The 26,207-nt window shown below is 64.9% G+C and overlaps 1 protein-coding gene across 1 annotated transcript in view; it reads right to left on the bottom strand.

Annotated features, from left to right (window-relative positions):
* Positions 1 to 16,755, bottom strand: part of PLCH2 (phospholipase C eta 2) — a 37,602-nt gene extending 20,847 nt beyond the window's left edge. The window contains exons 1-4 of the mRNA XM_063703353.1: positions 16,557 to 16,755; positions 5,672 to 5,818; positions 4,317 to 4,560; positions 3,981 to 4,110 (exon numbers count right to left, since the gene is read on the bottom strand). Of these exons, the coding sequence (XP_063559423.1) occupies positions 3,981 to 4,110; positions 4,317 to 4,560; positions 5,672 to 5,818; positions 16,557 to 16,599 (564 nt within the window). The 5' untranslated portion in view covers positions 16,600 to 16,755. The remainder of the gene's footprint in view (positions 1 to 3,980; positions 4,111 to 4,316; positions 4,561 to 5,671; positions 5,819 to 16,556) is intronic.
* Positions 16,756 to 26,207: the final 9,452 nt, after the last annotated feature.

Raw genomic sequence — 26,207 nt, forward strand, 5'->3', positions numbered from 1 at the left:
TCACTCCCCAGGGCACGGGCCCACCCACCAAGATGACAGCCCCATGAAAATGCAGAACTGACGCACCTGCCTGAAGCCATATGCTTTTCACCTTCAACCCACAGCCACCTCCATATACTCACCCCACACAGCACTTAACACTAACCACACGGGAGTTAACACTACCCACACGGGAGCCAACGCCCCCCACGCGGGAGCCAGCGCCGCCCCACGCGGGAGCCAGCGCCGCCCCACGCGGGAGCCAGCGCCGCCCCACGCGGGAGCCAGCGCCCCACGCGGGAGCCAGCGCCCCCCACACGGGAGCCAGCGCCCCCCACGCGCGAGCCAACGCCCCCCACGCGGAGGCCAACGCCCCCCACACGGGAGTCAACAATGCACCCACACGGGAGTCAACAATGCACCCACACGGGAGTCAACAATGCACCCACACGGGAGTCAACAATGCACCCACACGGGAGTCAACGCCCCCCACACGGGAGTCAACAATGCACCCACACGGGAGTCAACGCCCCCCACACGGGGGTCAACAACACACTCTGGGCTGGAGGCTGGGCATCCCAGCAGAAACCCAAGGTGCTACAGGGGCCATGGGAATCCCATGGCAGCAATAAAGTCCCCATGGAAGGGGATGCTTGAAATCCTTGAGCCCTAAGGATTGAGGACTTTGCCTCACAAGGGTATGGGAGCCCAGGGCTGGGCAGGGCAGGGTGAGAGCATGACCTGCTTGGAGGTGACATGGCCCCAGTGTGACACCCCAGCTCAGCCCCTACTCACGAGGAACGCCAGGCCCAAAGGGACGCAGTGCCTAGCCCTGCTCTTCAAAGAGTTCCAGAGTTCAACATTTCAGGCAGGGGCAGCCCTGACAGCTCGTTTCACACCTGCCCAGCTGCTCAGCATCTTGAGGGGTCCTACGCTCCCAGTGAGCCGCCTGCTGTCACTTCGGCCCCGGCCCCCCACTGAGGATGTGGCCAGAGATGGGACGGGCTGATCAGATATGCCTTGAAGGCAGGGTTCCGCCCTGTGCCTGCTCACCCCAGGCCTGGCCACACCGACACCCAGCCAGCAGGTGTCCGCCTACACTGGCTGAGTCCTCAGGCCTCCACGGAAGCCCCAGACTGGGTGCCCTGAGAAGCAAGAAATACCTCCAAAAGTCAAGGAGGTGCTGCATCCACCACAGCAGTAGTCTAGAGGCTTCGTGATTTGGGCTTCCAGACAAGCCCCGCCGGGTCCTCTTCCCAGAGCCCACACAGGCTGAGGACGGCGTGGTCTCAGCAGCCCACCCAGGGGCTCCAAGGGGGCCTGCGAGGAGCCCAGAGTGGGGTCGAAGAAGCAGGCTACAAAGGGCCACCTGCACGCTGGCCATGCCTCTCAGGACAGCTTAATGTCCTGGTCCACAGGAGAGTACCCAGGGCCCCACCTCGGCCTGCAGATGTGCCTCAGCTGAGCAGGAATCAGGGCCGGCTCAGCACCATGGACAGCAGCAGCCACCAGCCTGCCACTGGGGACCAGCCTGCCACTGGGGACCAGCCTTGCCTCCTCCCGTGGCCACGATCTGGGGTGGCCAGGGGTGGTGGTGCCAGCTCCCCTGGGATCCCCTCTGAGCCAGGGGAGTCACCAGTCAGGTGGCCTCATCAGCCCCTTTGTCCCTGTCCCCAGGGCAGAGCCCTGGCTGCCACACGCCCTACACCCACGGCTTGGCATGAAGGTGGGTCAGGACCCCAGGGACAGGCTGTGTGCCCACACCAAGGCTGGGATGAGGCCAGCGTGGCATGAAGGGCCCAGCTAAAGCCACATGCACTGGGCCCAGCACACACCGGATGAAGCCCCGGGGTGCCTGGTGCGAGGTGTGAGGGTAGCCCCAAGTCTGGGGGTGCCCACTCACTGCACCCAGGACAGCCATGAGGGGACACACTGCAGCTCAAAGGGCCCCCGTGGGACAGAGCCTGGGCTGATGGCCCTCCCAGGGGCCATGGGACAAAGCCCAGGCCAGAGGCCCTCCCAGGGCCTGTGGCTGAGCTGGGCAGAGATGCGGCCCCCTCCACAGAGTGGCTATGTGCCAGGGTGAGCCACTCACCACTGAGCAGGAACAAAAATGCTCGGACAGTGAGGCCCTCGGGGCCTGAGCCCAACCCTAGAACGCCCCTGACACAGTCACGTGGCATCTTTTCTTTCCACAAAGGGAAGCCACTGCTGTTGAACGTGCACTTTGGCTGAGCCTGCCTCGGTGCCCGCCCAGCACACTCTTTGGCAATTAGGCCCCACTGGGTCCAGCCCACTTCCAGCCTTATCTTAGGTTTGATGAAATTAGTCTCAAGCCAAGTGTTTATCCACCATGCAGGTCTCTCTGATTAGGCCGTGCCAGGCAATGGGAGCCGTCTCCAGATTTCTCTACAGCGAAGCTGATGCCACTTCTCAGAGCCCCTCCAGCCTGGCTTCAGGCTCCTTCTCTCGGCTCTACAGGGCCCAGAGAGGATGCAGTACAGATGGGCGGGGAGGCCCAGCGCTCTGAAACTGGGGCTTTCTCCAGCTGTCTTGACCACCAAAGACCAGGGCCACTGGGCCTCCACTGCATAGGGCTGGAGTGCCAGGCCAGTGACTTGACAGCAACAGCTACCTCGCCATTCCTCTCCAGAGCCAGCCCTGGAGACTGTCCCTGCTTCCGCCTGCCTGGGGTTCCCTTAGGGAGGTCTGGTTGGACCTTCAGGCCCCAGAAACCACGCACACTCGTGCTGGATTCAGTGAGGGGCATCTGTCTCCTCCTACTCGGAGGCCACTCTGGAGCCTGCACCCTAAGCCACCCTGCTGCCTGGGCCCTGGCACAGCCTCAACTCTGTGGAGGGACCTGCTGGCCCCAGAGCTGCCCCTGAGCCCAAAATGTGGCTGGGGATGGCCCCAGGCAGGCAGGGAGAAGGGGCGCAGACATGCAGACTCAGCCACCTGCCAGCCCCCACAGCCCAGGCAGACTGTGTCCCCACTGGGGCCTTCACAAGCCCCGGGCAGTCTCCAGAGTGTCTGCGAGCACCCAGCCCCTAACTCACGCACACACTCTGTCCTGTGAGCAGGCCAGCTTCCCTTGCTCCAGCCAGGCATGACCAGCCACCTACAGTGAGAACAGGCAGCAGCTGGCAGGAGCTGGCAGGGGCTGGACACGGCGGAGCTGTCAGGCTGTGAGCATGTGTGTGCGTGTGTGTGTGTGCATGTGTGTGCCTGTGTGCATGTGTGTATGTGCACGTGTGTGCGTGTATTTGTGCACGTGCATGCGTGTGCGTGTGTGTGCGCGTATGTGCGTGTCAGAGACCCCAGGGCCTGGCACTTGCACCCACAGAACCCGCTTTCCAAGCTGCAGCAAAGCAGCAAGGCCCCAGGGCCTGGTTTGCTGGCTCAGCCAGCACCGCCCGGAACCAGGACCTGCTGACGGGCAGAGTTTCTCTCCCCCGGCCCAGTAGGCTTTCCGGAAACAGAAACTAATTACAGACAATAAAGGCTGCAGCTCAGCTGAAGGCTGCATTTTCATAACTCCTAACATCAGGATGGTTGGGCGAGGGCGGCGTGGGGAAAGTAACAAGAGCTGCTGCGCATCAGACTGGGCCCTGCCAGGGCTGGTGTACCCCCCTCGAGGCTGAGGGGCTGGGGCCTGGGAAGGGGGTGCAGCTTCATTTGGGCACCTGCCCTGAATGCCCAGTCCGCTCACCTGGCAGGGCCTGTGCCAGGTGCCCCGACCACTTTCCCCAGAGCTGGCAGAGCAGCCCCCGGCCCAGCTGCAAAGAGGCAGCACCTGGGCACCCACCTGCCTGCCTGCCATAGGCTGTGGGGTGGCTGGGCAGGCGGCCCCATCCTCAGCAGCCAGCTACTCTGTGCAGCTTGAGGGCACTGCCAGGGTCCCCTCCAGCTCAGTCAGGGCTGGCAGGCTCCCAGCCACACAAGCACAGCCCCCGTGCAGCCCTGGCTCTGGAGCCCAGGTAGGACTCCCCCCAGCTCACCCTGAACATCTGCTTCACCCTCTGCCGGGGCAGGTTCACGTTGAGCTTGTGCAGCAGCTGCAGGACCTCGCCAATGCTCAGGGTGCCATCCCCGTTCTTGTCGGCCTCGTCAAACGTCTGCTTCAGCCACTTTGGTGCCGAGTTAGGGGCCAACAGCGATCCATGGGCCCGGCCCTGACACCTCCACCCTCTGGCCTAGGGAGGAAGGAATAGGGGACCCCAGCCTACCGGCCACTTCCCCAGCGTGTGACCCGGCAAAGGACAGAGCCCCCCCAGGGTGAGCAGCCAAGGGGCCGGTCCCCGGGTCTGCCTTGCCCGATAGGTGCCCAAGGATATTGGTCCCTGGTGCGCTGGCGGCGAGCCAGGCTGTCCTCGTCGCTGATGCCGGCCATGAGGTAGCGCAGGCCAGTGACCCAGGTGCGTGCCACCTCGCTGCTGGTGGAGACCAGGTCCAGCGACTCGCGGTGGCTGCCGTGGTAGATGCTGAAACAGCAGTTGGGGTCGAAGCTGCCGTCAGGGTAGCGCTGGAAGACCTCCGACTGCCGCCCCTCACTCACCTCCTGGATGGAGTCGATGGAGACTGCGGGGTGGGGAGGGAGCACGGGTCAGGTCCCCGGGGGCCCAGCATCCCTCTGCTGGCAGCCCCAACACAGCGGAGACCAAGCAGCCAGGAGCTCCTTGCCCACCTTTGCGGGACCCTCGGCAGGGCTCAGGGTCCAGAGTTCAAGAACCAAGGGTGAAGATCTGTGAGACTGCACAGCCCCCCACTGCTGACCCGTGTCCCTCCCCCTTTCCCTTTCCTGTGGAAAAGACATGCCCCCATGAGGGAGAGCATCCACCTCCCTCCACCTGCAGCCCCCAGTGCCCGGCTGGCCCGGGGCTCCACGTTTAACCAGCACGTTTCCACGTTCCAAGGAAGCCCCTGGCCACCTCCAGGGCTCCAGCGCCGCAGGTGGGGACAGCGGCTCCAGGGACCCCCAGCTCCGCACTCAGGTGCATCCAGGCTCTTGTGACCTCAGGTCCCCATGGGGGCTCCGCAGCGTGACTCTCTCCAGGGGCCCAAAGTGGCTACACGCTTGGCAACTGCTGGGCTGAGGCCTTGCCTGGCATGCCTGGGTCCTGACCATCAGCAAAGCCATCAGAAACCCTGGCTGCGCCCTGATCCCAGCCCTTGAGGACTGCCATGTCTGTCCCCAAACCGTGGGACCCTACCCGTTCCCTGTGTGCCTCAACTCTCCCCACCCACCCCCTGCACAGAGCCTCCATCTCGGGTGGCCCCTGCTCCCTCCAGCAGCCATGCCCAGTGGCTGCCTGAGCCACTGTTTGCACCCATGCCCATCCATCAGCATACCTCTGTGGGGGTCGTTTCTGTTTATGGGGAGCTGTGACCTCCCCAGCTAGATGGACTATGCTGTGCCCCTCCTTCCAGCCCAGCACTCAGCACAGGGCTGGGCACAGTGCTACTCGGTCCTCACTGAGTCCCAGGGAGCTCTGCCAGGTGGGCAGGGGGCCTGGATCCCTCCTACCCCACAGCCCAAGGTCACTGCGGATCCCCAAGGCCACTGAGCCCAGAGGTGTCCAGGCCTAGGGTCTCACTGCTCCTCAGCCATCAGTGGCTGCCCTGGGAGGGTCCCTACCGTCGTGTCGCCCCAGGGACTCTGACTTGTCCCCACCCCAGGGCTCCCACTCACTCTTGGCCTTCTCGTTCTTGCGTGAGGGCCTCCAGCGGATGCAGGAGCGGTGCTCGTCCAGGTAGTAGAAGCGGACCAGGCCCTTGGAGCCGCCACGCAGCTTCACCATCTGCATCCCCTCTTGCATGGCACCCATGCACCGCTCCACTGGACACGGGAGAGACACGGCCGTCAGCGGAGGCACAGCCACTCCTCGCAGGAGAGACACGGCCGTCAGCGGAGGCACGGCCACTCCTCACCTCGCCCGGCCCCGTCCACACCGCCCTGCCAGTGACAGGGCAAAGGCCAAAGCCCAGGGCCACCTCCACCCCAGGTGCCAGCTTGCCTGGGTCACACAGCTCAGCTGGGCCCTGCCACTCCTCCCCAGATGGTCCTGGGAACTGAGGGCCCTGCTCCACACCCTGCTCGGCCACCTGCCACTCCCACCACCTCCTGGACCAGTCCTAGCAGCCCTGGTAACCGGCGCTGGGCCTGGGGCCCCGAGAGCTACCACTCAGATGGAGCCAGCACAGAACTCAACAATGGGAAGGCCGGGCGCGAGGCAAGACAGATGAGGTGGCTGGGCTGGCTGTCTGGGGCCATAGTGCAGTGGAGGCCCCTTGTCAGGGGCGGGGTGGGCCTAGCAGGCAGCAACCCCATGCCCCTGCCCCTGCCCCTGGCCACAGGTGGCTCCTGGGAGCGGTCGAATTCCTGAGTGCCTGTGCCCCTGCTTGGGGCATCTCCAGGAAAGCCCCCACCCCTCATGTGCAACAAGGGCCACGAATGGTGCCGTGAATGTCTGCGTCCCAGGCCCTGCACAGCAGTATGGACTTGGGAGGCTGTGGTGCCAGATCCGAGCTTCACAACCCCTCCCCTCCCCTCCCCCCGGCTGCCTGCCTCGCTCCTTCTCTCCCCTCCTCTCTCCATTCAGCCTCCTGCTGTAGCTTGTCCCAGGAGAAGGGGCTGCAGGGTCCAGGGAGTCCAGGCCAGAATCAGCTGTCCCAGCCCAGGAACAGACTGGTCTCACCCCCTCGGTTCCTGCACACCTGCTCACAGAAAGCCCGGGTCCCAGAGGTACCATCTGCTAAAGTACACAGACGTTAATCCCCACCCCAGGTCTGCACGCTGAGGGACCCTGGCGGGGGCGTTGTGGAGGACCAAGGGCAATACTGGCCAGGCCTTCTTGGGGAAGCTACTACGTGATCACGAGCAGAGGGGAATTGAAGGGATGGAAGCCATGGCATGGGGGGCTGGGCTCTCCGGGGCACATGGGAGGTGAAGACGCAGGTATGGCTGCAGGGACTTAGGAGAGGGGTGAGGCAGGACACAGGGGCAGGGGGCGGGCAGAGGCCTGCAACAGGGCAGCCTGGACAGGACCCTGTCTGCCGCTGGAACAGAGAGCTGGCAGGCCAGCCCGGACCGGGGCCCTCCACAGGCCACCACAAGACACACACTCCACCCTCCCAGCCATACCCAGCCAGTCTCCTCTGCAGAGTCTCCTAACGGCAAGGGCCCTTATGTCCAGCACCAGGATGCCAGCCCAGCCGCCTGGGCTGCAAGCACCACTGACCCCCAGAGCACAAAGGACCCCTTCAATGAGAGCATTGGAGCCACCTGAGATCCCCCCTCGCCCCCTTGGGTTCAGCCCCCAGGCCCTGCACGTGCCTGGGAGACTGAGGTGTGCTGAGCGCGCCTCTGAGCGGCTGAGGGGCAGGGCCAGCCGACGCTGCTGGACCCACATGACCCCTAGAGCACCCAGGGGGACAGGGGAGGCGAGTGCAGGATGGGATGGAGACTCAGGCTTCCCCCACCTCCAGGAACAGCCCCCACCCGCCAGTCACCTGGCCAGGGCCAGCACTCAGCCCGGGCCACTCCCCTGCCCCTTCTTACCCAGGGGGCCGAGCTGCCACTCTGAAGACAGCACCACACTCCCTCCAACCCAGAGGAGTACCTCTGCCAGCCAGGCCACCGTTCCCTTGGTCCGGCTGTCGGGGGAGGGCCATGGGCCAGACATGGCCTGACGACAGCCGGGCCTGCTTCACGGAGGCCACAGAGGCCCACCGGCCTTCAGGCAGCGGAGGTCAGGCAGTGGCAACGCTGGCGACAGGACCTCCGTGGGGCCTTCTCTCCTCTGCCTCTTCCTCCTCCTCCTCAGGGCCCTCTGAAGCCCCCACAGGGCTGTGCCCAGGCCCGGCTGGCATTGGCCTGACCGTCACCTGCTGTCCTGATGGCCCCCAGGCCAGCCTATCTACCCTCCAGGGCCACCAAGGAGTCCCTGACGCAGCTGCCTCCCAAGGCTGGGGGAGCAAAGGACCTCAGCCCCGCCCAGGCCCGGGCCCAATCCCTGTGCTAATCCCAGCTCCAGCCCAGCTGGCGGAGGATTTAGGCCGAGGGAACTCCCAGCTGGGGATGGGAGGGCACTGGGGAGGCAACAGTGTTTCCCAAGGCCTCAGGCCACCAGACCCAGGTCAGGGCTGCGGGACAAGAGCAGGACCAATGGGAGGGCCCTCCTGGGACCCAGAGAACGCAACTGGAAGGCCTGCAGGGTACTGTCCTCAGAGGACCCTGTGTGGGGTGGGCCTCCCCGCTGTGCACCCACCACAGATGCCGAGGCTGGGCCTGGAGTGGTCCCTGCCCTCACCCCGCATCCCTACTTATGGGGACCTCCGAGTGGATCCCCAAAGTCCAGAGGCAGGTGGCCCAGAGCAGGGGCAGAAGCTCACCTCATCCCCGCAGCGCCCAGCCCTTGTGGCTGGAGAGGGGAGCCGAGCCGGATCCCTTACAGCGACAACTCCCAGCCCAGGCCCAGGATGTGGGTCCCTGAGCCTGGGTTGGGCTCTCCATGTCTCCCTCATGCAGCTGCAGCCCCAGCCTGACCTTTCTCCACGGTCACCGAGCTGTGGCGGAGGAGGTGGCCCCATGCCCAGGGCACGTTTGTCCCCACATTCTGCCCTGCAGGGATGACAGCCATCTGACCTGGAGAGGGGCCTTGCCCAAGGAGGACCCACCCCACCGTCTCAGCTCCCACTGAGGAAAGGACTCCAGGTCCCACTGCCACCAGGGCCACACAGCCCACCCTGTGTACTGGCCCCACACTGCAGGACAGCACAGGCTCTCCCATCCCCAAGTCCAGGCCGGGACACCAGGGGCAGCTGTGGGAATGGGAGGTGGGCAGACCCCGGCTGAACACCAGCCACCTGTGTCCTGGCCATGCCCATGCTTCGTGACCACGCTGGGGGGAACCCCGCCCTTCTTCCCACCCACTGCCCAGGCTCTACTGGCTCCAGCAACAAGGACTGGAAGGTCCCGGGCAGCTGCTCGCCTCCCCCCATACCAGGGGAGGAGTTTGGCCTGCAGAGCCCAGGACAGGGAGGTGCCAGGGCTGGGCATCCTGGCAGAGCCCCGGGGCTAAGGTCAGGCGTGGGAGGTGGCAGTCCCTGAGGAGATGGCCGTGCGTCTCCAGCTGACCACTGATGACCAGGGCCACACCCAGCCAGATCAGATGCAGTCAGCGCAGAGCCAACCCAGGCCCCCACCAGGGGCCCCGTCACAGGCTCTGCTGCTCTCGGTGGAAGCAGGTCAGCAGGCGTTTCTGGCCTCTGCCGTGGAATTAGATTAGGGAGCCATGAGCCGCAGGGAGAGGAGAGGGGCTGGAGTCCCGGGCGTCCTCAGGAAGACAGGGCCTCGGGGAAGGCCACCGTGTAAGGGGCAGCTCAGGGGCCAGGAGGTGGCCTGAGGGCCTGGAGACAGACCAGGCGGCCATAGCCCTGGCCCAGGGCCCCTGCCCACCTCATACTGGGCTGCTGCAGGCTTCCACTCTGACCCAGGGGGTCCAGTTCTCCTTCCTGCACCTCAGAGGCCTCCTGGCCTGGGACACACCTGCTGTTCCCTCACCCTGGGCCTGGCCCCAGCTGGGGGTGCTCCCGTCTCTCACCCATCCCTCCTCGAAGCTCCCCAAGGCTGGGCCTCTGCTCCCTCCCTCCTCCCTTGAGCTCTCAGCCACTAGCTGATCCCCCATCAGCTGGGGTTAGGGCTTGGAGGCCGCCATCTGCCTGGGCAGGGGTTCTGAGAGGGGCCACACATACAGTGCCTGGCCCCAGCCCCACAACGTAGGGCCCAGGCTCCTGCACCCCAGGCCCCCTGACCTCCTCAGCAGCAGAGCTGGAATCCTCAACTGTCCAGGCGGGTGGAGGCCTGGCTAATCCTTCCTGACACAGGCCTCTGCCGGGGGCTGCCCTGCCTGCCCTGAGGTCCAAAGGGACCGCCCACTCCCCTCCAAAACTCAGGCAGACACAGAACCGCAGCTGCAGCGTGAAGCCGGGGGTGCCCCAGGCCAAGAGACGTGGCAGGGGCCCAGGCCCAGAGACTTAAGAACCCTTCCCCACGTGCTGCCTGTGAGCCGGCCCAGGGCCCAGCCCAGCCCCCACACAAGGTCACGGAGGGGGCTGCCCCACCCCCATGCCAGCAGGCGAGCCCAGCCCCACAGCCTGCACTGACGGGCCCTCATGCTCACTCTGCCTGCCCTGAGCCAGGGCCCGGCCATCCCGAAAGCCCACGGGGAGGCCGAAGAAGCCACGCTCTGCTCTGTGGTTCCACACAGGGGCCCAGCCCTCAGCCATGGTCCACACCCACCCCCAGGCCGCCTCGGCCCCTCCCGTGAGCCTGAGCCAGGACACCTGATGTGGGAGCTCAGGTGGGATTGTAGCAACGCACCTGGCTGTGGGCCCACACCAGAGGCCAGACTGGGAGGGGCCGGCAGTCCTGGTCGGGCAGATACAGGCTCCATCGGGGAGAGGGGGGCCCTGGCTCACCTGCTGCTCCCCCAGGTCCCTGCACAGCACAGTGGGGCTCCCCAGTCCTCAGAGCACTGCCTGACCCCGGGACATCCCTGGGGCAGGGACCTCGAAGTCCTCCTCCCTGCTCTGTCCCTGTGAGGCCATGATCCAACACATAGCAGGCGCTGGCTGGACACAGGTGGACAGGGAGGGACGGGCAGGACAGAGGCGGCTAAGGCCACCAGGCCTGCTCTGAGGAGGTGACGGGAGCCAGTGTCCACACTGGTGTCCAGGGTCCAGCTCTCAAGGGTCTGGCCGGCTTCAGCCCTGGGCCTGGAGAAGCCTCCCACACAGATGCACCCAGATGGGCGGATGGGTGGACAGACGGGCAGACGGGGCCACACCCCAGTTGGGGAGAGTGCATGGGAGGGCTCTGCGGGCCCCACGGTGACACGCAGAGGAATGCGCCCGTGATCCCCTGGGCTCAGCCCCCGCACCTGGGCTGCACCGGCCCACCCTGACTGCCTGGCCCTGGTGGCTGCTGGGAAGCAGGGGTCCTGGGCCTGCCCCCCGACCTTGGGTTGTCCTCCCTGTCTCAGTGCCTCAGTTTCCCCACTGTGAGAAGTTTGCTCCTGCAGCCCCTTCCTTTCTTCCCAAGGCTGGAACCGGGCGGGTGGCAGCTGATTAGAGGAAGAGCACGCGCTGTCAGAAGCCAGGGCGGTGTTGGCTTAATTTTGTTTTTATGGCGGAGATCGGTCTTGTCCTAACACAGCAGGCAGCATGGGCCTCGCGGCTGTCATCAACAAGGGGCCAGCGGTGGCTCAGCATCTCCGCCTCTCCCCTGGGGAAGGCTGGAAAATAATTGAATCTTCCAACAAAACCCACAAATCACACCCACAGGCCTCCCGGCGTGTACACACACACCCGGGGCAGCTTTGGGTACCGCAGCCCCTCCCACGACAGGAGCATGGGGACTGCACACGCCCCTCCACCAACCTCTTCCCTTCACAAGCGTGTACGGGACGGGCAGGGGCCCCACCTCTTCCAGGCCTGTCCAGAGGTGGCCCTGGCTGCCTCTAAGCCCCCTCCTCTCCTGACGCTTGCTGCCTTTCAGCAGGACTTTTCAAAGGACCTCCCTGGGCCCACCCGTGTCTCCCTCTGAAGCCCCCACAGGGCTGTGCCTGGGCCCGGCTGGCATTGGCCTGACCGTCACCTGCTGTCCCGATGGCCCCCAGGCCAGCCTACCCACCCTCCAGGGCCACCAAGAGTCCCTGAGGCAGCTGCATCCCAGGGCTAGGAGAGCAAAGGACCTCAGCAGCAGTGAGGCATGAGGGCCGGATGCTCCTGCAGCCCTTCCTGGTCCTGTCTCTTCCCTGCCCCCCTGCCCCTCGCAGCCCCAGCATCCCCCTCCTGTGCTGCCCCCAAGGGCTGGCCCAGCATGCAGGAGGGGCTGAGGCTGTGCTTGGGTGGACGGGAGGGAGGAGGAAGTGGCCACCTTGCCCCAGCGACGGTGCTCACTGGAGATCAGCCGGGCCCCTGGACTGGCGCCGCAGGGGAGGGAGGGCCGGGCCCACACACATATGGCGGAGATTATTTAAACGTCTGAGAGAAGCGACTTGTCCCCCCGCACGTCTGGGAGCCTCCTCCCCAACTATTTTTATTTTATCAGGAGTGTGAGTTGGTGCCTCAAGCCCTCCCCACAGGCAGGACCCCAGGGTGATCGTGCTAGGAGCCCAGGGATCCCAGAGTCAGGCTGAGCCTGAGGGGTCCCAGCAAGGGCAGGGGAACCAAGGGCAAGTGCCCGGGGCCTGTGGGGCTGGGGCCACCCTAGGCACACCTGGAGGGCACCGCAGGGACAGACGCTCTGCCCTCTCCTCTGGCAGCGCCCTCCGTGTGGCAGCCACTCCAGCTCTCAGCAGGAGGTGGGGGCGTTGTGGAGGGAAGGGCCTGACCCCATGGCAGTACCCAACTCGGCAGGGGAGCAGGCCGGAGGGGGCCCTGGGGCCTGACTTTGTTCTGCCCCCTTGGGTGGCTCCTGGTCCGTGTGCACAGAGCCCTGGGGGAGCTGGAACGGCCAGTGTCCTAGAGGGTGGGGACAGGTTCTCGATGGCCAGCCATACTCCATCGGCCGCGCCACCTGACCTGCCCTCCACCTTCCACCGGCCGCAGAGCCGGGGGAGGACAGCAGCCAGGCTCATGCTCCCCTGGTGGCCCAGCTGCTGCTAGAAGGATCCAGCTCCCACAGGGCCCAGAGGGAGGGCCAGCAGACACCTTTCTTCTGTCATCCGGCCACCCGGTGTGGAGGGATGGACAGGAGGACTTGTGATCATCACAGGTGTCCAAAGCAGTCCCAGTTGCACAGAAAGGTGCCCCTCGTCAGGAACTTGAGGCCACTGGACCCTCCAAGCAGCCAGCAGTGGCAAGTGGACAGGATGGCCTCTGAGGCCATGTGACCCGTGCCCCGTACCTTCCCCCAGTGCAGCCCCTTCTTGTGCACATGGGCATCTGCCCAGCCCAGGCCTCCACACTCTCCAGCTGGCCCACTGTGGCCAAGGGGGCCCCAACATCTGGCCTTTCTCTGGCCTCTTCAGGCCAGCCAGGACCAGGTCCCCATCTCAGTGAGGGTCCCTCCCAGAGTGGGCTCCCCTTCCTGCCCCCTCGCCGTCCCCAGCCATCCCCAGCTGGTGGCAGCCCAGCTCACAGCAGCGGTATTAATTGCACTTGACAGCCCCATCAGGAAGGGGACCCTATTAATAGCCCATTTCACAGCTTCCTCCCCCCACCGCGAGTGCCCCCCCATTGTGTGTCCCTGGAGGCTCCTGTCCCTGCCACAAGCCACTGGCTTCTCTGAGGCCCTGGCTGCCTCTCTGCCCTCACTGAGCAGGGCATGGCCAGCAGGGGCATCGCACCCACCTGGCCTGGGGCTCTCTGAAGGCAAGTGCACGGCCTTGCCCCCAGCCACCGTCCAGGACACCCCCAGAGGAGCTGCAGAGGGAGCCAGGCTCGTGGCAGCCACGGTGGGGGAGCCTTTCCTGAAAAGTCACCAGATGGAGCCTGGCCTGCCAGCTGGGAGAGAGGGAGCTCCTGCCGAGCGAGGGGAGGGGGCTGCAGCTCCAAGGGGAGGGTCCTCGGGCCAAGTGGGCGGAGCCAGTCCTGCCCCCAGCCCATAGCCAGGCGCGGGAGGGAGGGTGGCAGCTGGGCCGCTGCCAGGCAGAGCAGGCATGGAGCCACAGAGGAGGCGAGGAAAGAGGAGGCTGAGCCCGCCACATCCGTCCCGGCACGGGGCTGCTCTTCCCGGCCAGAGCACCCCGGGCCACTGCCAGGCCGGGGAGCAGCTTCCTCGAGCAGCCCCACGAATGCTCTGCCAGAGAGTCTCAGACAGAGAGGGTGTCCTCGAGATGGAGCTGGCCCTCCGAGCTTCCCTGCCTGAAGTTTCTGGCATCTTGTATAGTCGTTCCGTCCCTATCCGGACCTCCCTGCTCAAGCTGGCCCTGGGGCTGGGCTGGCTGCCTTGTCTCCCACTCCTGCCTTTTGGGAGCCAGTGAGGTGCTCCCTGGGTCGGCCCCCACCCACACAGCAGCTGACCCAGGAAGGGCACAGGGCTGCCCCCAAGAACTGGGCCGCCCGAAACCTCCACAACAGGAGCCTGAAAGTCGGAGCAGCCAGGGGCCTGATCAATGTGAGATCAAGACCACTCAAATCCCTCAGAGGTGTGTTCCTGGGTCGCCAGGTCTGAGCGGTGGAAGGGACCTACTCCCAGGACGGTGTGGCCACCGTCCCCAAGTCAGGGCTGCATCATGGTGCCTGGGACCTGCCTGCTGAAAGAGCCCCCTGTGGCCCTCACCCAGGTGCTGCTCTCTGGGGTAGAGCTGGAGGGGGTTCCACAGTCCCACCAGAGTGGCTCACTGTTGTCTCCAGTGACCGTCAGCCACAAGGCCCCCTCTTGGGATCTTCACCCAGCTAGCATGGAGCCATGCCTGCGGCCACCATGGTGAGTGACTTCTCAGGAGCCAGAGGAAACGTCCTGTCCTGGGGATGGTGTCCACCAACTCCACCCTGCCCCCACACGGGAGGCCCGCGCCCACTCGCCTTTCCCACACAGGAAGTCCGTCCAGCCGGTGGGAGCCCACGTATGCAGTGCTGGGAGCAAAATCCCAGGAAGAAACAGGCACGTTGGATTACTCATCCCCTTCCCCAACCCCTCCGCCAGCCCACCCTCAATGAAGGTGGAGCCACTGGGCCTGGGTCCCTGAGAGGGCCCCAGGCACCCCACACACACCTGCCCCAGCAAAGGGCACTGCCCGGGCAGGGCCAGCCCATGGCTTCTCCAGGAGAAGGTGCCAGGAACTGGGACGCCATCGTCATCAGCTCATTAGCTGTGCAGATGGAGGGCTGGACCCAGGACACTGGCCCATCTGCTCCGTCCTCGGCGGCACGTGGAGTCTGTAAGGACTGTTCTGCTGGCTCCCCTCCCTCTGCCCAGAGGACGCAGGCACGGAGGTTGGGCTCAGAGCCACTCCCACCACTGCCCCCTCCTAAGACTAGGCCCTTCCCTGGCCAGCTGCAGACCCCATGTATGCTGGGTCTCCTGGAACCTGGGGCTTTGGGGCCACCTGGCAGCAGCCAGCCCCTGTCCACAGCAGGCAGGCATCCTGAGCCCAGTGGCCAGCACAGGGCAGTGACTCCAGGGAGCTCTCTGCAGGCCAGACAGGCAGGAACCAGGGACAACGTGCCCAGGAGAGGCCTGGGATGGGGGCTGCGGTCAGCGAGTGGGTGCACCTGGAGTGACCTGAATATACAGCCCATCCTACAAACAGTGTCTGCCCAGCAGCCCTGGTTACATCTGCCACACTATTCTCCATTCAGAGAGGGCACCTCCACTGGGGGTGGGACAGAGGAGGGGACAGGCACCCTGGAGCAGCTGCACAGGCCAGGCACGGCATGACCACTGCAGACACGCTTGCTCTGAATGCCCACAGCCACCCTGTGAAAGCGCCCCATGCTATCCCTCTTGCCCATGGAGGCTTAGAGAGGCTCAGTCCCTTGTGTGAGGTCACACGGTTTATCAGAGGCAAACACCAGCAACCCGTCCCCAGTCTGCCCAGCAGCGATGCCATGTCCCACCCCACGTGTCCATGCCAATCACAGGGCAGAACAAGCAGGTTCCAAACCACCAGGAGGCAAGCTCCTACTGTCCCTGGAAACCCAGGAGTTCCTCCTGGTGTCCGGCCTGAGCCACTTCTTCTGTAGCCGTGGCCACTGTCCCCCTTCACGTTTTCCTCTCCCCGCCCCTGGCCCAGAGCTAGCACTGTGTTTGGGGAGCTGGAGACCCTGCCCCAGCCAGTGCTGAAGGGGCCTGCCCAGGATGCCCCTCGGAAGCTCCTGCTGTGAACAGCCCCAGGGCTCCCGCCACCCCTGCTGCTCCGCTCTGTCTGCGCAGGGCAATGTCCGGCTCCCAGGTCAGGAAAGCGTGACAGATCACAGCAAGAAATCTCCAACCCGGAGCGGAGCGGGATGGGCCAGACCAGAGTGTAACTCCAGGGAACCCTGAGGATGCACAGCAACTGCAGGCCCCCCAGAGAAAGCAGCAGCTGCCCCTGTCCATGGTGCTGACTGCAGCTCAGGGCCACCTCTGCCAACCTGGATCGGGGCTGGGGTGGGGTTGGGCCAGGAGAGCCCCCAGAGCCTACCAGCCCCTGGCACCCCCAGACCTGCCCCCCACCCGAGCAGTGTGCATCCGCTGGGATCAAGCTGGAGGTCAGGACCCGTGCTGGCATGGCTGAGGGCGCCTCCCCCACCGCCCACCTGGACTGTGTTGGACCCTTTGCAGGGAGCAGACCCTCTCGCTTTCACGTGTCAGCGCAGGGGCAGATGAGGCAGGGTGGGGGCGCCAAGGGGTCGGGGCAGCATCCCTCCTCTGGGACCGAGTCTGAGGGATGTGCAGGTAATGGGGTCATTGGGCCGTGCTCCCGGAGACCCTGCTGGGAGGAGCTCTGCACTGCCCACGGGGGGTCAGTGGGTCACCAGTGAACAGGTCCGGTCCTGGGCGGGTCACCAGTGAACAGGTCCGGTCCTGGGCTCCCCACGGGGACCATCACAACCCCCTTCTGGGACCCCACCTGCCCCCTTACCTTGGTCCTGGCTGAGCCCACCTGGGGGCCCAGGCTCTTCCATGGCCGGCGGGTGCCAATCCCAGTTACCGGCACGGCCCGAGGGACACCGGGCCCTGTGCTGGCCCCCGGCGTCCCCTGAGCCCCAGCCCGAGCAGGGGCACCCCGCGCGCAGAGCCCATGCCGATCACAGCCCCACGCGCTGCCCTGCCGCGCCCGTGAGGAAGGCGAGGGGAAGGCGGGACGGGGCCGCCGCTGGGACCGCCCCTCCCGTGGGAGCCCCGCCCACTTAACCCTTGGCTGCCCAGCCCGGGACCAGCAGCCTCTGCTGGAGTAGGGAGGGAGGGCACCTGGGCTGGGGTCTCTGGCGGGAGCTGAGCTGGCTCCGCTGAGAGGCCAGAAGGGGAGGCGGGTTGGCTGCTGGCTCTTCCCATAGCAGCTTGAGCGACCACCCACCGTTCATCCTGTCCTCCCTCCCTCCCTCCCTCCCGGCAGGGCTCCTCCTACTGAGGGGTGGCTGCACCCCCAGGACCAGAGCCAAATGCTCCCTGGCTGGCTGCCCCTCCACCACAGGAACCCTCTGGTCATTACACCCCAGGCCCCGCAGGCTGCAGCCAAGAAGAGCCACTCACCCCAGGAGGGCCTCTGGGAAGGGCTGAGCACTGCCAAGGGTCATTGAGGTGACATTTCACTGGCTGCCCTGGGGGGCGTCCAGCGTTGGGGGAGGCCGAGTCCCAGCAGTAGCTCCTGGTGATGGTGACGGTGACGGCTGCAGCCCTGCGTGCTGCTACACCCCTTCCTGTGCTCTCCCAGCCCCTCGCCTCCCTGCCCTGTCTGTCCAGTGCTGAGCTGCCGGCGCTGGGGTCCTCTCCCTCGCCGAGCCAGCATTCTGCCTCCCCCTGCACGCGCTGCTCCCAGCATCTGAGGGACGTAACATTTTCCAGACAAAAGAGACGTCCACCCATGGGGGGTGTTCTGAAAGGTACCACCTCTGCCCCAAGGGGCCTTGAGCCCCCATCCCAGAGTGCGGCCTGGGAGGCTTGTGTGGACACTGAGCCCCGGATGTGGGCAGGGCAGGCAGGCACGCAGGCCCAGGCAGGAGGATGTGGGGCCACCTCTGGGCTCTCTGAGCCGCTGCCACCTCAAGGTGTGACCACCTCCTGCCATGCGGGGCCCCAGGTATGGAGGGGGAGGGGAGCCACCAGCAGCTGCAGTCACCACCTGGGTCCTGCCAGGGAAGGCCCCTGGGCGCAGCTGCCTGGCACCCTCAAAGGAGCTGCCTCCTGCCTTCACCACCACTCAGGTGGCCTAGGACCCTCGGCTGGACCAGCCCCTGCCCTGGGCTCTTGGGACCTGCCCCCGTGAATGAACAGTCTCTCTCACGACCCATTCGGCACAGCCAGGGTCCCAGGGCCTGTGTCCACCTGTCTGGCCACAGCTGCGAGAAGGGAGGGGCGGCCCCCTCCCTCTGGGCCCCGGGTCTCAGTGGGTCCCGGTGCTGAGCTGAGTGGCAGGGCTGAGGGGAGGCCAGGCCACAATGGGGGCTGTCCAGGCAATGATACTGCAGTGCACATGTGCCAGAGGCAACCAGTGGCCCAGGAGCAACAGGCGTCCCAGCATCCCCCACACCTGGGCTCTGTGTGTCCCCTGGGACAGTCCACTCAGGAAGGGGCCAGCAGCCCCAAGTCTCAGAAGGGAGAAACTGAGGTGGGGAGAGGAGACAGAAGGCGAAAGCCACAGACACGCCCGAGGGTGGGAAGGAGGGAGAGGGGTGTGCGGGCTGCAGGTCCCGACCCAGCCACGCCTCCTTGGAGTGGACAGAGGCCCCTGAGCCCCCTTCCAGAGGCCGGTGAAACCCGGGTTCAGGTTCTAAGGAATAATCCATCCTCAGGGCCAGCCCCGCCCGCCACTCAGCCAGGAGATGATTTCCGTCACCGCGGCCTGCGATTAAAGGCAGTGATTAAAAGCCGCCTGCTGCACATGTTAATTTGCTTAAGATTCTGATCTCCTAAATCTCTTTTCTGGGCATTTAAGCAGAATTCTGTCTTTGAGAGCATTTGGCCCGGCGGGTGGCAGGTGGCGGGTGGCAGGCGGCGGGCAGCAGGCGAGGAGGCACCATGGTGGCAGGGGAGCCAGCCCCCCGGGAGTTTAATTTTCTCCTCGTTTGAAGAAGGCGACTGGAAGGAACAAACACATCCAGGGACGCAGAGCCAGCTGTGAGCCCACCAGAGCCCCTGCCCATGGGCCGGCACAGCTGGGAGGACCAGACCCAGCTCCTGCCTTGGCCGGAGGGTGGAGGGCAGAGGGCAGAGGGGCCCCACCCTGTAGGCCCAGAGCTGTGTCTCCTCAGCCCCGCTTTCTGGGACTGGTTCTTGCCTTCCGGGTCTGAGAGGCTGCCCCTGTCCCCACAGTCTAAGGCTGGATTTGGCTGTGAGCCTTGGCTGGATCTCTCCTTGGGTTCACAGGCATTGCCAGGACAGAGGCCGGAGGAGACCACACCCTGAGACAGGGCGAGCCTAGACCTTGGCCCACAGCCCTAGGTTCTCAGCTAGGCCTGTAGGTGGGCAGAGCTGATCCCCCTTCCCCTGTGCCTCAGTTTCCTTGATGTGCAATGGAAACACTGCACACCTGCTCCCCGGGCCCTGGCTCTGCACACAAAGGCAGCCACTTCCCCTGCCCTTTTGGGCTTCAGTGACACCAAGCCCAGCCTCAGGGCCTGCTGAGCCCCTAACGCCTCCTGCAGAGCCGAGCCTGAGGGTCCCGTCTTCAGTCTGTGTGAGTTGACTGAGAGCCGGCCGTGAGCCCAAGGCCACCTGTACCAGGTGCTGCCCTGACCTCCATGCTGCCCACCCCAGAGTCCGCAGTGTCTCCATCTCATCTCTTTCAGCTGGAGGGGCTTTCTTGTCCTGCAGGCTGGACAGAGGCCCCAAGCAGGCAGGGCACCACCCAGCATCTCACAGGGGTAGGGGCGGGAGGCAGCTGAGTCCGGACAGAGCCCAGGCCCCGGCTTCCCTGCAGTGCACCTTCCATTCCTGCTTTCTCCATTGGCTTGGGGGAGCAGGAGGTGGCCCCTCTCCTCAGCCATCCTGCAGCAAAAGTTCCTTCACGTATCATCTCCAAAGAAAACCATTTAGGTGGCCCCTGCCCCAGGGCACAGGTTCAGGAAGACACGGCCAGCCCAAAGACAGGGGCCACTATAGGCCAGGGTTGCTCCAGGCTCCCAGGCACCCCTGAGGACCTCTGTGCACTCGTGTGCATGCCCAGGGGCCAGACAAGCACTCCATGCACCAGCCTGCGTCAGGATTGCCAATTCTGAGCCCGCAGGTGACCCTGTGTTTGAGCACAAACAGCCCCAGAGAAAGCCAGGGATGGAAATACGGAGATGCACATCGGGAAGACCAGAGTAAGGGCAGAGTGGGGAGGGGAGAAGCTCGTGAAGCCCCCCTGCCAACACTCGAACCCCATGGAAAGAGACTCCACCCCCAGGACTTCCCACAGCCCAGCTGCTTCTGAGCCCCAGAGCCCTCTCTTGGACAGTGGGCAGCACCCTGTGCCGCCAGGGAGGCCAGTGGCCTGGTCACACCCGCAACCAGCTGCCGAGTGATCCCACCACACAGGAGCCCAGCACCATGTCCTCTGGGGCTGCCAGCAAGGGGTGCCCTGAGTGTGTTCCAGAAAATGCCACTGTAGACAGGAGCCGGGAAGGGCAGTGCTCCGGCCAGCTCAGGAGACCCCAGTTCACACCCTGGCTCTGCCCGACTCTGTGTGCCGCATGGGAGTTCACTGCCCCTCCGGCTTCAGTTTCCCCGTGTTGAACCAGGGAGGACCAGCAGTTCTCCAAGGGCTTGGCCAGCTGGTGCCTTGGCTCAGGCCATGGGGAGGAGGGTTCCCAGAGGAGGGCAGTGGGCACCTTCAGTGTGGTCTGGCGGGGGACATTCTTGCACCAAAGGTCCAAGTGCGATATCCCCCTGGGTGGCCACTGCTGTGAGGAGGGGCTAGGAGCCCTGTTCTCGGGTCGCGGGCTCTGACCAGTCTCCGGGCGGCAGCTGTCTCCCAGCAGCCTGCAGGAGCAGAGCCCTGAGAAACCGCCTCCCGCCAGCGGTGTGGTGCCTTCGTGGGGTGCCTCGGTTTCAGCTTCCGAGTTCTGTCCTACATATGTCTCCAAGGAAACGCTTCCCGATGACCTGCTGCAGTAAACAGATTCTCGGCTGCAGCCCCGTTCAGCAAACTTCAGCAGGCAGGGGCTCTGCAGCCTGCCTACCAGCACCAGGGCGACCTGGGGACACAGCGAGGTCCCCCATGTGTCCCTGATTCTGCTCCTCCACCACCTTGGAATGTCTGAGTTAGACAGGCCCCCAGAGGCCCCTGGATCCAACCTCTTCACTTTTCAGATAGGGAAACTGAGGCAGGGGAATCTTGCCCGGGGTCTCACAGCCCAGCTGACCCTGCAGCTCCCCCTCCAGGGTGGGCTGGTCCACAACAGTCGCACTGGCCCTGCAGCCCCCTGGAGGTGAGCACCCCAGCCTCCTCATCATGCACAGAATGTCCTAATTACCTCTCACAGGTGCCAAGCGCACATTTAAAGACAGAAATGCAGGCCCCTCCAATGACGAGACGGTGCTGACAGCTCTGCGGCTGGGAGAGACACAGCCCAGAAGCCCATACCTCAGACATTTCATTAATTATTCAACATCAAAGCGAATTCCGTGTTGCTTTCTCGCCTGGTTTAAGAGTTCTATGGATATTATGGCTTCGGTTAGGAAACTAAGCCCACTGTGGGGGCCTCGAAGGGCCAGACCCACCCCCACCACCCCGACACACATCTTGGCACCAGGACGGGCTGAGCGACCTCCTGTCCTGGGCAGTGGCTAGGGGGTGGGAGCACAGAGTAAGGCAAGGGATGCCCCTCTAAGGCCCTTCTGTGCCCCCAGCACAAAGATCCCCTACTGCCTCAGCCCCCAGGGCCCCATGTGAAACCACCCCAGCGATGCCCAGAGCCCAGACCTCGGTTCTGGGGCTCTAAGGTCACAGAGGAGCATGTAGCCTGGCTGAGGAGGAAGACAGACCAGTGAGGACCTGGCCAGACTGACCACGGGCCACCCAGACTGACCGCAGTTGCCCCGGATGGACCAAGATGCCTTGGGGTGACCACCTAACAGCAGGCCATGGGGACAAGACCACGCATCAGGCAGAGGGGGTGTCAGGTGGAAGGGTGTCAGATGGAGGGGTGTCAGGCAGAGGGGTGTCAGGCGGAGGGGGTGTCAGGTGGAGGGGGTGTCAGAGGGGCTGTCAGGCGGAGGGGGTGTCAGACAGAGGGGTGTCAGGCAGAGGGGGTGTCAGGCAGAGGGGTGTCAGGTGGAGGGGGTGTCAGGTGGAGGGGGTATCAGGCAGAGGGGTGTCAGGCAGAGGGTGTCAGAGGAGGTGTCAGGCGGGGGTGTCAGGCGGAGAGGGTATCAGGCGGAGGGGGTGTCAGGTGGAGGGGGTATCAGGTGGAGGGGGTGTCAGGTGGAGGGGGTGTCAGGCAGAGGGGTGTCAGGTGTAGGGGTGTCAGGCGGAGGGGGTATCAGGCGGAGGGGTGTCAGGCGGAGGGGGTGTCAGGTGGAGGGTTGTCAGGCAGAGTGGTGTCAGGTGGAGGAGGTGTCAGGCAGAGGGGGTGTCAGGCAGAGGGGCTGCCGAGTGGCACAGCCAGTGCAGGCAGAGTTCCAGAGAGGGGGCGCCAGGGGAGGCAGCCCCAAGAAAGTGGGACTCAAGCAAACACAAGCTGATGGGACAGGGGGTCCCGGGTGGATGGCCAGGGAAGGCCAGATGCAGAGGCCCTGGGTGGGGATGAGTCTGGCATCCCCAGCTGCCCTGCCCACCTTCCATGGTGCCATTCCCCAAACAAAGGCCCCAGCCCTGCTCCTGGTTCCCCCAAACCTGGGGGAGTTGCAGATAGGTTCAAAGGGAACATTGTTAATGCCAAGGCAGAGGCACAGAAGAAACAAAGAAGACAGAGCAAGAAACAGCTGGATTTGAGGCCCACAGAGGCAGGAGGCATGGGGATGGGGTGTCCAGTGGGCGTCACTGTCCCCACAGTGTTCCCTGTTGCAGGCTGGAGGGGAGCCGAGGCCCCAAGGCTGGGTAACCCAGCAGGCAGCGAAATCTGGGCCAGCCACAGGGACCGGAGCTTCAGGAAGGCTCTGCCCTGAATCATCTCAGCAGGGCCCATACATCCTAGCCTCCCAGTGCCCAGGGGCCAGGTCCCACATGGACCGAGCTCAGCCCACCCTGCTAGCAGCATCCACAGTCACAGCAGGTGCCCACATGCCTCCCTCCTCCCTGCTGCAGGACAGCCTTGCCAGGGGGTTCAGGCACCACCAGAAGGGCCCTGGCCAAGGTCGGTGGGTCAGGTGTCCAGCCCTGGGCTGCAGAGCCCCACTGGACGCTGAGGGAGCAGGCACTGCCCTGGCTGCCCAGCCCTACCCCCCTGCACCAGCCTGACCTAGATTCTGTGCCCGCATGCAGCAGCCATGCAGAGCCTTGGCCAGCCTGGCACGGAGTCCAGTGAGCAGGATTCCAGGACGAACACTGCCCCATGGCCACCAATGCAGCCATGTCCCAGGACACACACCCTCAGCAGGGTCTGTCAGGAGCTGCTGGCCACCTGGCCCCACCCAGGCCCTCCCCATGTGGGGGTGTGAGATCCGGCCCCAGAGAGGGGCACTGGGCACACTCCTGAGCCCCCACCCCACCAGGCTGGCACCCAGCCTCAAGGGCCTGCTGAAGGAAGGGCAGAGAGAGAAGAGGCGAACCCGCAGCTGTTGCCCTGCAGGTGGGGAGTGTCGCCGCTGCACTGAGGGGTCTGAGGCTCAGAGAAGCTGTGAGACCTGCTAAGTCCACACAGTCAGTCACTGAAACCTGAGCTCAGGTCAGCGCCGTCAGCCCCTGGCTGCTGGTCAAAAGCCCCCACAGCCTTGGCCCCACAGGCAGGCCAGTCCCCACCCCCAGGACCAGGAGCCCCTTCAGCCTCACCAGCCTCCACCAGGGTCATCAGGCCCGAGCAGCCCAGCTTACACCTGGGTGCCGCCCCAGGCCTCCCAGCTGCTTGCATCGTTGAAAATATGAAAATCCTTGAAAAAGAAGCAGTGTCCCTTTTATGCCACTAAGCCCCTGCCTTTGGCTCCCAGGATCCCAGTCCTCAGACTCGGTTCTCAGGCCAGAGGGAGCCCACACGGCCCATGCCCCAGGGCCAAGACCTGCCACCCTCTGCGTCCTTCCTTGCCTGTCTCCAGCCCACCTGTTCCATACCCCTAGCCATCAGCCGGAGCTTATTAAGCACCTGCTGTGTGTGGGCATGGCTTAGAGCTGGAGAGGAAGTGAGGAAACCAGAGGTAGGCCCCGCACCCAGAGGGCTTCTGGTCTGGGAAACAGAGCAGTGGTCAGGGGTCCTAGCTCTTGGGGGAACCCGGCCTGGGACCCTGGGGCAGCATGGCCTTAGAAAAGCCCTGGAGAGAATGGGCTGCTTTCCTGGACAGCAGGGCCCCTGGGGGCATGAAGGGCCAGTCCCATGGGGGCACGGGCCCCTCCCTTAGGCCAGGCTAGAGCAGCAAGGGGAGGAACCGGAGGGCAGAAAGGGCCTGGGCAGGGCTGGACAGCGCCAGCTGGAGCACAGTCACTGCCGGAGCAGAAGAGCGCTTGGCCCAGGTCCCAGCTCAGGGTGCTCGCTTGGAGCCAAACAGGCCAGAGGGGAGCGAACAGAGTGGTGAGGGGCCGATGGACGTTTCCACTGGCCGCCTGGACCGGCCCCTCACTGTGCCAAGGAAACAGCCCCACCATGAGGCGCTGAGCGGAAACTGGCCTCCAAACACTGCCCGCCGTCCACGGCCGGCCGGTCCTGTGTGTGAATGACTCAGGAGCGTATTCCCCAGGCGCCAGCACTGCATTCAGATAAGCGCTGGCTCAGTGTCAGCCCAAGGAAGACAGACCACTGGCAAGGAAGACCACCAGAAAAGAGAACCACCGGCAAGGAGGACCACCGGCAAGGAGGACCACCGGCAAGGAGGACCACCGGCAAGGAGGACCACCGGCAACGAGGATCACCGGCAAGGAGGACCACCGGCAAGGAGGACCACCGGAAAGGAGGACCACCGGAAAGGAAGACCACCGGCAAGGAGGACCACCGGCAAGGAGGACCACCGGCAAGGAGGACCACCAGGAAGGAGGACCACCGGCAAGCCTGCGAGGGGCACGTGCATCTCCAACAAGACAAAATAAACAAGCCAGAGAGGGCTTGTGACCAGCGTGGCATTTGTCACCATGTCCCACGCAGGGCCAACGGGAGGCCCTGGGTGGACGCCGGGGGTGCATGGTTTTAGCCCCAGTGAAGCTCCTGGCGGGTGGCAAGAACCCACTGACCACCTGGCATCACCAAGGCCGCCTCCTGAGCCCCACCTCCAGATGGGTGCAACCCAGCCACCGGGGAGCAGGATTCGGGGCTGAGTCTGCAATGAGGGGGCCAGGTCACTACGAGGCAGTGGCTCAAGAGTGCCCAGGAGCAGCCCCACTGCAAGACCGGCGTGGCCCAGGCTGCTGAGAAGCAGCACCAGCCCCTCAGGCCCCCGTTTGCAGAGACGGCCAAGCACACATCACAGCGCACGGGGACATCCCCAGATGTAGTCACTTTTTACCATGGTTGCGTAAGTGCAGATTAGAAGCCAGTGAGACTCAGGAGTACAGGAGGCTGAAGTGGGAATGAAACGTGGCCTCAAGGTCATCCCTGTGCAGATGGGTCTTTGGGGGCTGCCCTTATTGGGGGCGGGCTGCCTGTATGGGCGCGGTCTGGGCGGGAGCGTCCCTGAGGGCAGAGCCAGAGCCTCCTCAGGCATCTCCCCCGGCCACTCAGCCACTGACTGCTCCAGGGGCACAGATGGAGCCCAGCTTCTCCCCAGGCCCAGGAAGCAGGGGTCACACCGACCTTCCTGTCCACCCAGCCTGCCAGTTCCTTTGAAAGCAGGAAGGCCACTCGGGCCAGCCTGGCACCCGTTCCCCGGCCACTCGGCATGTCCAGGTCAGGCCAGGCCAGTGCCCAAGGGGGACTGTCCAGCCCAGCCTCCAGCCCTTCCTGTGTCATGGGTCCCGGCTGAGGGCCCCTGCTGCAGGTGCCCAGCCCCCTGCTAGTGCCCTGCTCCAGGGTCTCTGCCATCTGCTCCAAGGCAGCTGGATGCCTGCACAAGGTCCTGGTGTCTGGACAGCAGGACACACCCTTGTCCCGTCCTCAGCCTCACAGGGGCCAGGCACTGAGCAGGGCCTTACGGGGACTGATAGGAGTCTCCCCGCCCCAGGCAGCCCGGTGTCCTGCCCTGAGTCCCCACCCAGCCGGCCACCTTCCCTGTGTTGTCAGAGCTCCCGAGGACAGGCCTGGGTGCCCACAGTGACGGCCTGGCCCACCCCCACTCACACACACAGCCTGGGGCCAGTCAGCCCTGCAGGGATGCACCAGTGAGCCCAGCGCCCACCAGCCCCTTGCCTGTGCAGCCTCCTTGGTGCCTGAGGACTGCACGTTGCACTCTGCCCTCCCTACCACCTGCCCTGGTGAGAAGCTGCAGTGGCAGGAAGCTGAGGCAGAGGGCACTCAGCCCCTTGTGATCACGGCCACGAGGCTACTGGGAGCATGCAGCCCCCCAGCCCCTGGCC

Source organism: Gorilla gorilla, chromosome 1 (genome assembly GCF_029281585.2).
Source record: "Gorilla gorilla gorilla isolate KB3781 chromosome 1, NHGRI_mGorGor1-v2.1_pri, whole genome shotgun sequence".
Classification (NCBI taxonomy): domain Eukaryota; kingdom Metazoa; phylum Chordata; class Mammalia; order Primates; family Hominidae; genus Gorilla; species Gorilla gorilla.